Below are 13,272 nucleotides of genomic sequence, written 5' to 3'. Positions count from 1 at the left end.
CAGCTGGATAAAAGCCACACTCTGCATCTGTGCCCCACGTCCCCCAGCAGAGCCGTCCTCACGGGCTGGACGGCAGGTGGATTTCCCAGGCCAAGCCTGGGGGGCCGCCGTGTGCTTGGTCAGGGGCTCAGACGGAGCTGGGTTTGGTTCCGCGCCGTCCCCGGGAGAGGCGTCTGCTTGTCAGGCCTCCTGCTTCGGGGCCTGGAGTGCACTCGTTAGTGCTCACGAAGCCTCTTTGTTTTATTTTTTAATTGTAACTCTTTTGCAGTCCTTTTCCATTTTACTTGGTTTGACCGGGTCATAACGTGCCCGTGGTACCTGGTGCCTCCCTGTTCCGTGCCTGGTCAGTCGTCCCTTCCCAGGAGGGACTCCCAAAGCCAAGCAGGCAGATGTGCGACCTTCCTGCTCGCCCGTGCTCACACCGGGCCTGCACAGGGCTCCTCGCTGGCCGTGGTCAGGGGCCGGTCCCCGGCGGGAGGGGTGGCCTCCATGTGCCGGGACCACACGGCTCACCGGGGCTCCGTGTCCGGGGGCAGGCCTCCAGGCCGAGCCAGGGAGAGGCCTCGGTGCTGTCAGAGCGGCTGCCTGCAGCGTCTTCCTGGGCAGTGTCCAGGCCACCGCCGGCAGGTCCCTACGGGCCCCGCTCCGTGTGGTGGGGGGTCTGAGTGACGGGGCCCTGTAGTCGGCCCTGCTGCTCAGCTCTGGGCGTTGAGAGGCCCGATGCTGGCGCCGCCCAAGTGCGCGGTGGGAGCAAGTGCAGGTGCGGCCCTTGGGCTCCTGTGGCCTTGCGCGGAGCAAGGAGCTGGTCTCGGCTGGCCGCTGACAGGTCCTTTGCTGAGGTGGGGATCGGGCCTCTCGAGCTCAGGAACCCCTCACCGCTGGCATGACTCGTGGGAACCCTGGTTTCAGTCATGGCCCCGGGTGCTCCCCACAGGGGGACAGGGCCGTGGTGGGGAGCAGCCCCCCTCCCCCACCCTGGGCCACCTGCGGCTTCTTCTGCAGACCCAGCTCATTCAGATGGTGGTGTGGATGCTGCAGCACCGGCTCCTGGTGCAGCTGCACACCTACGTGTGCCTCATGGCCTCGCCCAGCGAGGAGGAGCCCCACGCCCGGGAGGATGAGGTCCCCTTCACTGCCAGGGTCGGCGGCCGCAGCCTCAGCACGCCCAATGCTCTCAGCTTCGGCTCCCCAAGTAGGAGCCCCCTGCCCCGGGCATCTGTGTGGTGGGTGGGGTGGTCGGGAGGGCACCTGGGCATGGCGGCGGGATCCCGACGTGGGTACTGCTAGGCGTGAGCGAGGCACCTTCCCACGGCCGCACGTGTGCACAAACACCCGCCCTTTATGTGGGCCGCTGGGGCCTCGCACAGGCAGCCGCTGTCCCCCGCTGAGCCGCTCTCCTTCGAAGGAGGCAGGAGACCCTGCTCCCTCGCCTCCCTGCCACTCTGTGCCTCTGGGCTCCGGAGCAGGGCCTCGTTCAAGTCAGGAGCAGCCTGGGATCTGAGTCCCTGGGAGGGTAGTTGGGCTCGCTGGGCCGGGGCCTGTGAGGGGACACGGACTCTCACAGTCACTTCTTGGCAGAGCCGTTGTGGCCGCCACATGTGCCCAAAGGACGCGGTCCATCACCAAGCCCCAGGTGCCCCGGGCTCCCCCAGGCTCGAGGGACACGAAGGACTGGAACTCGACTGAGGCCTGACCTTATCTTCAGGTTCAGTGCGAGGACCAGCCTTGCCCGGGGCCCGCCCTCGTCCCTCTTGGGTGGGAGGGGTGGGATGAGCAGGCCTGCCTTGGGGTGTGGCAGCAGATTCCCGGTGGACACAGGGGCACAGCGGGTGCACCAGGGCGTGTGTGGGGGGACTGGCTGCCCCCTGACCCGTGCCCACCACAGCCAGCAGTGACGACATGACGCTTACTAGCCCCAGCATGGATAACTCCAGTGCGGAGCTCCTGCCCGGCGGGGACTCTCCCCTCAACAAGAGGATGACAGAGAACCTGCTGGCCAGCCTGTCTGAGCACGAGCGGGCGGCCATCCTCAGCGTGCCTGCGGCCCAGAACCCCGAGGACCTCCGCATGTTTGCCAGGTGGGGGCAGGGTGACCCCGGGTCTGGGCCGGTTCTGGCGTCAGAACAGAAGGCGGGTGGGGGCTTGGCCGGCACGACGCGGCTTCCATCCCGTGATGACCACCGGCCGTTGCTGGTGGCGGTGGTGTCTTGGGCATGAGGTGTCCCCCGCTGGTGCCTGTGATGCCAGGCCTGGGGCCTCTGCCTGTGAGGTCTCTCCGGGACTTCCTGGTGCTTCCCGTTACTTCTTCGGAAGCTGCAGCATGTTCCTACCCTCTCGAGGCCTGTGGGGATCTTCCGCACCGGGAAGGCTCTTCGCCCGGGCTGGGGTTGGTGGTGTCCAGGACCCCCACATCATGGGTGACAGACTGTCAAACCCGGCTTTGACTTGGGGGGCTCTGCGGGTGTTGGGTTTCCGGGGGGGGTGAGGCTGCCCGGGGAATCCCCCAGTCAGGAACCGCATGCCAGGCAGCTGGGCCCAGGCCTCTGCGCCGGCCCCAGCCACACACAGCCCTAGAGCAGTGACCCCGTCTGGGCCCATAGCCACACGGGAGCCGCTGCCACAGCAGCATGACAAGAAGCCCCTGGCAGGCCTGTCTCCCTGCACTCCCCCGTCAGGGTGCCAAGGGCGGACGTGGCCTTCAGGCTCGTGGTTCCAGGGTGTGAACAGGGCCCGCGAGGGCAGCAGGCCTGGAGCCCTCACCCGCCCCTTCATCCCTGCCGGGTCGGCGCAGGACTGTGGGGCGCTCAGTGCAGACCCCCTCCCCTGGCTGCCTGGCCTCACCCTGCCCGCCCCTCGCCCCAGGCTGCTGCACTACTTCCGCGGCCGCCACCACCTGGAGGAGATCATGTACAACGAGAACACACGGCGCTCCCAGCTGCTCATGCTGTTTGACAAGTTCCGCAGCGTGCTGGTCGTGACCACCCACGAGGACCCCGTCATCGCCGTCTTCCAGGCGCTGCTCCCGTGAGGCCGGGCCCAGGACGATGGCAAGGAGGCAGGCGGCTACCGTGGGCGCTGGGCTGTCCCCCTGCCCCAGGGCTCCCCATGCCCCCTGCCAGGCTGAGCCCTCTGAGGCCCTAGTGGAGGCCAGCAGCAGCCTTAGGGCCACTGCCTTCCCTGTTCTCATCCTCACCTGGTCCTTCAACAGCCTTGGTGTCTGAGCTGAGGAGACGAGGCTCCAGCTGGAGGGAGTGTCCAGGACTCAGGCCTGCCGGCTTCCCACGCAGTCAGGCCGCGTGCTTCTCTCAGACCCTCCTCCCAACCCTGCCCTCGTTCCCTGGTCCCCTCCGCTGCTGCCTTCCCCACGGCCACCCTGGGACTTAGAGAGAACCGTGTCTGACACGAGAGCGGAGGAGAGCCTGGCCGTGCTGTGTGCCCTCTGCTGCTCCAGTGAGCCCTGGGCCTTTCCCAGCCTGGCCCCCTGCAATGGCTCTTGTGTTCACCAGGAGCCTCGTGACCAAGCTGTCGCCACCACCACCACCCCCGCCCCGGGACTCCTGCTGCACAAGGGCCTGGGCCGATGCCTGTCTTTGGGGTGAGTCTGCCCTGGTTCCCTCTGGCCTCCCTCACAGAGGCCTGAGGGACAGTGTGCACAGCCTGCACCCGCGGGGCCTCCGGAGTCCGGTCCTGGAGGGGGAACCGACCGCAAGCACATGTTGACCCCTGAGGGGGCTCTGGCCGAGACACAGGCAATAATGTTTTCTAGACATAAAGTGTTTATTGGGTTTTTACAGAATTAAAAAGCCTTGTGGGAGCAGACGCTCGCCGAGGGCCCGCTCTGCTCAGCCGCTCTGTCCACCACGCTGACCCAGGGGCTGCCCTGGACATAGAAGCGCAGGGGCTTCTGGGCCCACTCTCCTGCCTGGCCGATGCCCACGCGAGCAGCCGCCACCACGGCAGGCTCACTGGTCTCCGGGGCGCTGCGCTCCATCCACACAGCCGTGTCGGTGGCCAGGTCCCGCTGGTCAAAGCTCTTGTCGATGGCCAGGGCCTGGCACAGCTTGGAGGGGCCGCTGCACAGCTCACGGTCCTTGAGGGCTCGGCCCGCGGTGCCCTTGCGGAGGGCGCTTCGAAGCTGCCGCATGGTCTCCAGGCCCCCCAGGGGCTCCAGTGCTCGCAGCAGGACACACGCTCCGTCCCCTGGGGGACAGACAGACAGCCTAGAAAGCCAAGCCTCCCCAGGCTGTTGCCCTCCCTACACCGGGGTGCACACGGTGCTACGGACGTGAGGCGGCTGCCTTCCTGAGCTCCGGACACCTGCTGCCTCCACCCCCACAGACCGGGACCTGCAGGTGCCTGGGCCACTAGGTGGGGTGCGCCCGGGAAGCCCGAATGCCGGACCCCCAGCTAGGGACAGCCCGGTGGCTGCGGGTGGCCGGCCTCCTCCTGGCGTGGTCTGGTTGGGAGATTTGTAGCACCTCTGCGACTGCAGAGGAAAGCCCAGGGAGCCGGTCGTCTGTGGGTGCAGCCAGCCCCCTGGAGGCAGCAGGCCCAGAGCAGCCACCCGTGTGCTCGTGGTACTGAGTGAGCCCTGCCCGGGGACCCGTGCAGGAGACGCCAGCACACAGCCCCTCTCCTCCCCTGGGACCCCTCTGCGGGTCAGTCCACTGACCCCTGACATCAAGAGTCACACGCTCCCCTGAGGCGCCCTAGTCCGAGCTACTTTTAGGGACCAGCAGATGGACACCCTGGGCTTAGGGGCTCACTCAAGAGTGCACGTCTGCCCTAATCCCCTGCATGGCTGGGAACGGTATGACTGGACCCTGGCCAGAAGAACCGGGATCGTCTAGCAACGCTGCTCGGACTGGGCCAACCCCCGCCACCAGGGGTCGCGGAGGCTCAGGTGGCCAGCTGGTTTCCACTCTTGGACCTTGGCCACAAGGGCCTCCCCACTGGCATCCGGGAGCCCCGAGTGGACGCAGCAGCCAGGCCCTCTCAAGTAGCCAGCAGCTGGCAAGTGCTGGGGGCTTCGGGACCAGATGCCCCTTAAACAGCCAATCCTCAAAGGACCTCAGGAAATACTCGGGTCACGCAAAACCTCGACGTTCCTGTGCCTCTGGCTCCTGGGCTCGTCTCAGCCCACCAGCATCAGGGCTCCCTGTGGGTGCCACACGGGTGCCTCACTGCACATGGGGTGAAGGGGCAGCCTCTCCCAACGTCCCCACATGCCAATCCTGGAGTGCATCCGAGTCCCTCATCCCGACGAAAGCATGACACCCTAACCTCTCCCTGCCAGGTCTCCCCGTCCTCACCTGCTAGTCCTGTCTACACGGCCTGCCCTCCTGGTGTCTGTGCCGCCTCCACCCTGCGGGCAGGCAGACGACGACCATATCCTCAGCCTCCCCTCTCCCTCCCTCTGCCTCCCAACCCTTGGCCTTGACCGTCTTTACCCACGTGGTTTCCTGCTCCCGCCCCACCTGGATGGTCACATGTCCACAAAGTGACGTGCCACCTCCAATGCATGCCCTGCCCACTGTACCTCCCCCCACCCCAAAATCCTGGCCTCTTCCCCTTCCTTGTTGAACACGGCATTGCTAGACCCAGTGAGTTCCCTTTTCTGAATTCAGGCCCGCTACACAAGAGCGGGTTGGTTCTAGTAATAAGGAAAAGCCAGACAGCCAAGGTAAGTGCTCCAGAATGACAAGAGGAGCACCTCTGGGATGGCCCCTACCATCCTCTCAACACCCGCTTTGTGCTGGGCACAGGACCCATCCTTCAGCCCCTGTGGCTCTGACACTGGACGTGTCCAGCTGTCTGCTTGGTGCCATCACAACTCCCAGGTCATTGGAATCATTCCGCAAATGTGTGTGACACAGAGCATGCCACACCCCAAGCTTCTTACTGGTCTCCTCAAGCATTCGCTCTTCTTGGGATGGGCCCTGGCGAGATTCGACAGATACACAGAGGCTGGGACTGGCCAGGCGGAGTAGGCTGGGCAGACCCTGCTCCTGGTCAGCAGTGCCTCTGGCAGGATGATGCTGGGGGCTCTCCCTGCTGAGCAAAGGCCTTCGGCTCACAGTGGGACACAGGCCATTCCACGGCAGGTGTCGCAGGTGGAGTGGGTTCTCCCGGGAGCTCCAGACCAGCATCGCTCCAGTCGGCACTACTGACATCGGGGGCCGTTCTGTGCCTCGTGAGCCCTTTGGCAGCATGCCTGGCCTCCACCTGCCAGACACTGGTAGCACGTCTCCAGCCGGGATGACCACACCTCTTTGGACGTTGCCTAATGGTGGCTCCCCCAGTGGCAAAACCATCCCCAGTTGAGGACGACCGGTTCAGACCCCACAACCGACCACCTGATGAGGCTCTGGCTTGAGCTCAAGTCAACTCGGGCTGACCACACCCTTGTGTTCCCACAACTTGCACTCCCAGGTCGGCCCTGGTCACAGGAGATCTCAGCTTTGAGGTCTGTGACCATCGGTGTCCTTGTGGAGCCGGTCAGCTCTGTGTTCAGGTCAGCCCATGACCTCTGTCCATGGGGGGCCCCAGGCACCTACCACCACCCAGACGGTGTAGCCAGAGTTCCTAAAGCCCTGGCCTAGCTTAGCAGGGACACCCGTTCCTGCCTGTCCTCCCGGATCTCCCAGCTGCCAGTTCAGGGGGCAGTGCCCGAGGCCTCCTGCTGCCCCAAGCCCCGACACCCTGGCACTGCTCACCTCGGCTGGAGACATTCATGCAGAAGTACATGCCGTAGATGACGTACACATACAGAGTGCCCGGCTTCATGAACATGCCACGGTTGCGCGGGGTCTGCCGGCCGCCCCTAGAGTGCGCGGCTTCATCCTCTGGCCCCACGTATGCCTCCGTCTCCACGATGCGGCCGCGGAGCTCTGTGCCGTCATCAAGTCGTCGAACCAGCACCTGTGGGCAGCGTGTCTGCTCAGAGCCCGGAGGGGCAGAGGGCACCCTCAACTGTGACATCCCCAGTTCAAGGTGCACCAGGGCACCCAGGCCCAGCCAGGCCCCCCACTGTCCCCCTCACCCGTCCTGGGAACACAGGCCCTGCTACGTATCCTGTCCACGGGGGACAGCTGTCTCAGGCTCCGGCCAGGGCCAGGCTGGGGAAAACCAGCACTAGTGAGTCCGCACACTTCAAGTGTTCTTGGTGGGGCCCTCCATCTCCCTGCCTCCTCCTCCCCCTGCCCCCTTGGACTTAAGTGCTTAGCCTGGGGTAAGGCAGCATGGAGGGCACAGGGCCCGGGCCCCAGTGTTGTCCTCACACAGCTGCCCAGGACGCCTAGAGCCTGTGTGGCCCCTTCCACCTGGACTGACCACAAAGGACCACCACCCTACTTGGCTCCCACCCCCTGGCTCTGAAAGGCCCTTCTGAGCAGTGGGAGCAGCTGCCTGCAGGGGCCCCGGCCTGGACCGCAGGCCTGGGTGTAGCCAGCTCCACAAGGAGTGGGTCAGAGCAGGCCGTCTGCCAGGGAGATGAGCTGGCTGCAGCTGCCTCAGGCGGCACCCTGGGGCAGGGGTGAGGCCGGGAGCGGCCCTAAGGGCCAGCTGAGGACGGGGCAGGGGCGGGTGCTCTCGGGTGAGCCGAGCACCGAGGAGAGCATCGCAGGCCACAGGGGAGCCAGGGAGGACCCGTGGAGTGCTGAGTGTGCCCGAGAACGGAGTCTTCCCCCGCCTGATCCAGGGCCACAGGACAATACCTGTCCCAGAAATGCCCGTGCCAGGGCGACAGCGGGTTGGTCGAAAAACTCCGATCCCAGCCGTGCAGAGCAGCTTTTTGGGCTTGAGAAGTAGAGGCTGCGCTGGGGACCCGGGGAGGCAGGCCGCCCCAAGCGGGGCTCCGTAGGGGAGGGCGTCGGGGCTCCGTGCAGGTCACTCCCGGGCTCTTCTGCCTCCAGCAGTCGCTTTTTCTGCCCGAGTCTGCAGGAGAGCTGTAACGGGAGTGGACCGATCTCCTGAACAGGTTTGGTGGTGACGGCCGACTCAGGGAGGCGAAGGACTGTATTCAACGGCCCACCTCCTCGAACAGCGGAGACCACCCCCTCGTGGGTTGTTCCAGGAGCAAAGGGAGTGCTGTACCTGGCGTGTGCAGCCCCACGCTGGGCCCCGGGAGGCCTTGGGAAACGCCTGCGCAGCTGGACAGGCTGTGGGTGCGGTGACCGAGCAGCCACTCTGAACCACACCCGGTCCACGTGCAGATGATGCGCGGGCTGATGGCAAAGGGCTGCACGGCCTGGGGAAGGGACAGAGGGCACCCGAGCCTAGGACGGAGGGCTGCTATCCTGATTCCCACCCGTGACATGGAGCCCAAACTTCCAGTCTTGCTTCTGGAACCTAGCCCTTTGCAGCAACCCTAACCGGGAATTAATTATTTTCTTTTATATTTACTTACGTAAGTACTCTCTACACCCAATACGGGGCTCAAACTCACGACCCCAGTGTCCAGAGTCACATGCTCTTCCGCCCGGGCCGGCCATGACCTTGGCCGGGGGCTTGGCCGAGGACCGCTCACGGGTGGTTGTGTCCTCCACACTCCCTCCCACCCGCTGCCCTGTTCGCAGGGCTCCCACTGTGTCATCCCCTCCTCAGAATGTCCAGGAAGGCCTGACATGTAGGGGTCGGGGGAAAGGACCAGGAGGTCTTCTTTGCTCCAACCCGAGTGCTCAAGGCAGGACCCCTGGTGAGTCCCCAGCTGTCCTCGCTCAGGACCCAGGTGCCGTCATAAGGAGCAGTGGAGCGAAGGCGAGGTCTCCCAGGGGACAAGACCTAACCCCACCTGCTACCACACAGCCCGGGAAGCCTGACCAGACACTGTTCTGGGACCAGCTGCTCTACCAGTGGGAGATGATGAGCAGGTGAGCCCCGGGGCCTGGAAACACCCTCAGCAAGGGCTGGTTCTCCATAGTACCCACATCTCTTCGGCACGTGACAGGCCCAGTATTTTTAACATTAGCACTGGCATTCCATCTTGAAAGGAGACGGCCAGTCTACTGAGAGTGGACGCTGACGTGACCGTCTTCGCAGCCCAGCCCATCTGCCAACACCCGCTGTGGGCTCAGACGCTGGGTCGCTGCCACCCGGAGTCTGGCCCCCCGCCTGCCTCGTGGCACTCGGGTCATTCTGGGTCAGGCGAAACTGCCCAGGACTGAGGCCTAGAAAGGCCTCAGTTTCCCTATCAGAGACCTAGAATCTGAACCTGACCCTGCACTGCACTCAGCGAGCACGGCCTCAGATCCTGTGCCTGGGCCTCGTGCATCCCCAGCTCTGGTTAGAAATGAGGGTTCTGGGGCGCCTGGGTGGCTCAGTGGGTTGAGGCCTCTGCCTTCTGCTCAGGTCATGATCCCAGGGTCCTGGGATCGAGCCCCACATCCGGCTCTCCGCTCAGCAGGGCGCCTGCTTCCCTTTCTCTCTATCTGCCTCTCTGCCTACTTGTGATCTCGGTCTGTCAAATAAATAAATTAAAAAAAAAAGAAGAAGAAATGAGGGTTCCCCACAGAGGGGGCCCTGGACACCCACGGTGTCTGCCTGTTTCCTCATGGGAAGGAAAGGAGCCTGTATCTGTGGCCGGGGGTGGGAGGAGGGCCTCCGGCCAGAGTGGTGCCCCCGTGGAGGGCTGGAGGGAGCCCGGCCGGGACGTGGGTTAGTCCAAGGGACCCATGAGCCCTCCATCCACACCCGGCAAACAAGGGCTTAGGGCGTCCAGGGCGAGCCTTTATCCAGCTGCCACTGCCACTGCGGCCACCGCGAGTCACTTCTGCGGCAGCCTGGCCGCCGGGCAGTACAAGTCTGAGCCGGACGCCAGGGCGCCGCACGCGACCAGGACACCGGGGCCGGGGGCTGCTCCGGGACTCCACCGGCAGCCCCGGGTCGGGCCGCGCCTTTTCCAACCGAGGAGGAGCAGCCGAGCCGGGGCCGCCCCGCCGGGGCCCCGCGCGCGTGTGACCCGCTCCCCCGGAGCCCGCTCGGCGGCGGGGCTCTCGGCCCCGGGGCGGGTCCTCGGGCGAGCGCCGGGCGGCCGTGCGCCGAGCGGGCAGCGCGTACCCGGGCGCACACTCACCTGCGCCGCGCCGCGCACCGGCATCCCGCGGCTCCGGGCGCCCCCGCCCGCCCAGGCGCGACCCCGGAAGTGCCGCGGGCGCCTGCGCGGAGGAGGACGGAAGCCCGGCGGGGCGGTGCAGACCCGCCCCCGGAGGAGGGGCCGGGCGGGGGGTGGTCCTCGGGTCCCGGACAAAGACCCGGGGGCTGCTGGGACGCTGGCGGCGGGAGAAGGCGGGGACGGCGGCGGGCTTGGGGCGAGAGGCCCCGCAGCCCGGTGCCCCCCGCCAGTGCCCTGCGTCCCGCACCCGCGCGCGTGGGGGTCCCCGCACGGCCGCCAGCCGGGGGTCAGACCCCTAAGAGCGCTGGTCCTCGAGGGGCCCCGGCTGGGGGCTGGGGGGCCGCAGACGCTTGGGTGGGGTAACCGGGGGCGAGCGTGGGGGAGGCGGCGGCCGAGCCCCGGTCCTCGGGAAACCCCTTCGTGGACTGCGGCTCCGGGAGGCCCTTGGGAGGAGAGGGCCTGGGGAGTGGGCCAGGAAGGCGGGCCGGGAAGCGGATGCCAGGCCCCTCCGGAAGCCCCCGCCCCCGCCCGGGTCTTCCTCACCCGCCGGGCCGGGGGTCCTGTCTGCAGTGCGCCCCGCCCCTTCAGCCGCGCGGAGGTGCCCAGAGGAGCCAGCCCACGTCCTCCGCGGGCTTGCGGGATCGTGGCCAGCCTCCTCGAGAGGCGGGAGTCCCGGACCCCGGAACGCCCGGCTTGCGGCTGTGAGGGAGCGGCCCGCCCTCCACCTCTGATGCTGCCCACCCTGTCTGTAATTTCTCAAGTCGGACAGGAGTCCCCAAGGGCAGTGGCGGGGAGGGCAGTGGGTGGCGGTGGGGGGTCCAAGCACAGGGCTGTTGGCTGGGGACGGTGCTGGGGCTGGGGTGGGGGGGGCTGGAAGGGGCGCACTGCTGGCTCCTGTGGCTCAGAGAGCAGACCTGGAGGGTGAAGGCGGGTCCTAACACCCAGCAGAGTACCCTGCTCCCGTCCTCGTAGCTCCAGGGTCCCCTGTAGGTCCCTTCTGCTGCGGCAGGCACAGTCCCACCCTCCTGGATCACCCACCCCTGTCCTGGGGAGACCCTTGAGCAGCAGGGCCTGCAATTGGCTTTCTGGGACCCTGGCCCTGGGGCGGGTACCATGGGGCCTCAGAGCCATTGGATACAGGATGATGTCAGGAAGTGCCCCGAGAAGGGGGCCCCAGATGAGCACAGAGCCAGTCCAGCTGGGAATATTCCGGTCTCCCACTGTGCTCCTCTGAACAGTCCAGGCGCTGAAGTCCAGCCTGGGCCCAGGCCCAGCAGCTCTGCTGGCCCCCTCCCCTCGGGGCTCCCACCAGGACTTCCTGGGGAGGGAAGGGCCCAGCCTTCCAGCTGCCTGTTGGAAGCCGCCCAGCTGTTTGTGGCATTGGGTGCCACTTCCGGGGGTGGGCCCTGTGTCATAAATCCATGCTTGTAAGGCCTGGTTGTGACGCCCACCCTGTCCTTTCCTACTTACCCCCTGCAGCCATTCTGCCCAAACAATGACGCCTGCTTCCTGCCTTCCTTTGTGCCCCGTCCCCCTTCTCTCCTCCCTTTCCCCTCTTCCTTTCTCCCCGCGGCGGCAGGAAACAGTCCTCCTGCTGAAGGCTGGGGCAGGGTGGGTGCTGCTTGTACTTATTTTTGTTCTGAGTTCACAAATGGGTGCTGAGTCCTTGTAGAAATCACGGGGAGTCGACTAGTTCCCGGAGGGGTGTGTTATCCCCACCTTGAGAACGAGGAACGAGTGCCTCAGAGCACAGACCCGGCGCCTAGGAGGGGACGCAGAGTCCAGATGTCCCAGCCAGAGTGCGGGGGCTTGCGAAACCTCTGCAGGGTGGGCCCTACTCTGCCCCGCCCCCATTTCCTGGCTCGTGGTCTGAGGCTTCACCGAGGGCTGGAAGTGGTGGGCCGAGCATTCCCTGTGTGGCTGTGACTGGCCAGGGGTAAGAGGAGGGGGTCCTGGCGGGAAGAGGGGCCTAGGGCCTCCTGGGTCCTCAGTGTGTCCTGCTGCTGGCCTGGAGAGGTGTGTTGGAGGATGTCAATGTGAGACAGAGGTGAGGACACCCTTCCTGCTTTGAAAGGGAGCAGTGCCAGGGCGGGCTGCCCTGGGCCCTGCTGTGCCAGGGCCACCAGTGACCGAAGCCTTGAGAGTCCACAGTTTGGCACCAGCACTGTCCCAGGGCACCGGTACACTGGCTCTGTGTCCTTTTCTCTAACAGGGACGCTGACACGGTGGACGGGAGAGTTGGGTCTGAGCCCAGGGGGCTGCATGTCCAAAGGCAGAGGGCCCTGCAGCAGGGGCTCCGTGGGGGTCAGAGCCTCCATGGGTGGAGAGGGCAGCCAAAGGAGGTGTGTGGGGACGGCCCTCTCCTTTTATGGGCTGTGCAGCCTGTGCTGCTGAGCCTTGGGCCCAGGTACTTAGGGGACCACTTGCTGTGCACTGAGACACGGGGAGGGGCCGCTGCCTCGGAAATAGTCGGTGACTTCAGACCCCTGGCTGGCCTGGCCCGAGTTCATCTCCTCCCCAAATAGCCAGGGGCTGGTGCTGGGCCCACCCCATTGCCCAAAGCCCAGGATGGCCCGCTGAGCTGAAGCTTCCAGGATAGCTGATGGCCACTCGCCTTGCTTGGGATCTTAACCCCTCAGGTCCTACGGTGAAGTCCACCGCCATGGGGGTGGCCCAGATAGCCATCCACCCCTTGCTGTCCACAGGCTAGGTGGTTGCAGCGGATTTCCATTTCTCTAGGGCTGGGAGGAAGATGAAGGAGAGGCACTGGCAGCTAGCTTTCCGTGCAGGGGCTCTGCCACAGCAGAGGGCAGTGGGGCCGACTGGAGGGAGGGCTTATGTGTACGAATACGTGTGTCCTTGTGGACCAGGCTAGGCCTGAGCACTCATGGGTCGAGGCCCCTGCCCGCACGGTCCTTTGGTTCTGAGGTCCTCGTTCAGGATGCTGGGGTGGGCTGATAACCTGGGGCTTCCTGGCTTTGCCTGCCAGGGTATTCCGAGCTGTGCCTTAGGAGGAACACCCGGGAGGGGCAAGGGTTTGTCACAGAGGCTGCTGGGAATCCTACTTGAATTCAGGGACCAAGAGGACCCTTGGGAGGTGACTTGATTGCACACAGGGGAGGCTGTTTTCCTGTCACTGAAGGCACAGACCACCCTTCCTG

The 13,272-nt window shown here is 65.6% G+C and overlaps 2 protein-coding genes across 7 annotated transcripts in view; one reads left to right on the top strand and one right to left on the bottom strand.

Moving 5' to 3' along the window:
* The window catches only part of NPRL3 (NPR3 like, GATOR1 complex subunit), a 36,784-nt gene extending 33,730 nt beyond the window's left edge, over positions 1-3,054 (top strand). For 5 of the 6 annotated variants that reach the window (XM_032845918.1, XM_032845917.1, XM_032845919.1 and 2 more), the window contains 3 exons: positions 1,003-1,192; positions 1,886-2,078; positions 2,863-3,054. In XM_032845918.1, coding sequence (XP_032701809.1) covers positions 1,003-1,192; positions 1,886-2,078; positions 2,863-3,028 — 549 coding nt within the window. In that variant the 3' untranslated portion in view covers positions 3,029-3,054. The remainder of the gene's footprint in view (positions 1-1,002; positions 1,193-1,885; positions 2,079-2,862) is intronic. The other variant, XR_004381271.1, reaches the window with a different exon arrangement.
* Positions 3,055-3,758: 704 nt separating this feature from the next.
* MPG (N-methylpurine DNA glycosylase) lies at positions 3,759-10,117 on the bottom strand. The gene is made up of 4 exons (XM_032846037.1): positions 10,073-10,117; positions 7,716-7,946; positions 6,717-6,921; positions 3,759-4,200 (listed from the first exon to the last, which is right to left on the bottom strand). Exons 1-4 carry the CDS (start codon positions 10,094-10,096, stop codon positions 3,797-3,799), a joined length of 864 nt encoding a protein of 287 aa, XP_032701928.1. The 5' UTR covers positions 10,097-10,117; the 3' UTR covers positions 3,759-3,796.
* Between the last annotated feature and the right edge of the window lie 3,155 nt (positions 10,118-13,272).

The sequence above is a fragment of the Lontra canadensis genome, unplaced genomic scaffold, assembly GCF_010015895.1.
Source record: "Lontra canadensis isolate GAN:19392208 unplaced genomic scaffold, GSC_riverotter_1.0 scaffold171, whole genome shotgun sequence".
In the NCBI taxonomy this organism is placed as follows: Eukaryota; Metazoa; Chordata; class Mammalia; order Carnivora; family Mustelidae; genus Lontra; species Lontra canadensis.
This window is presented reverse-complemented; position numbering and strand designations above follow the sequence as displayed.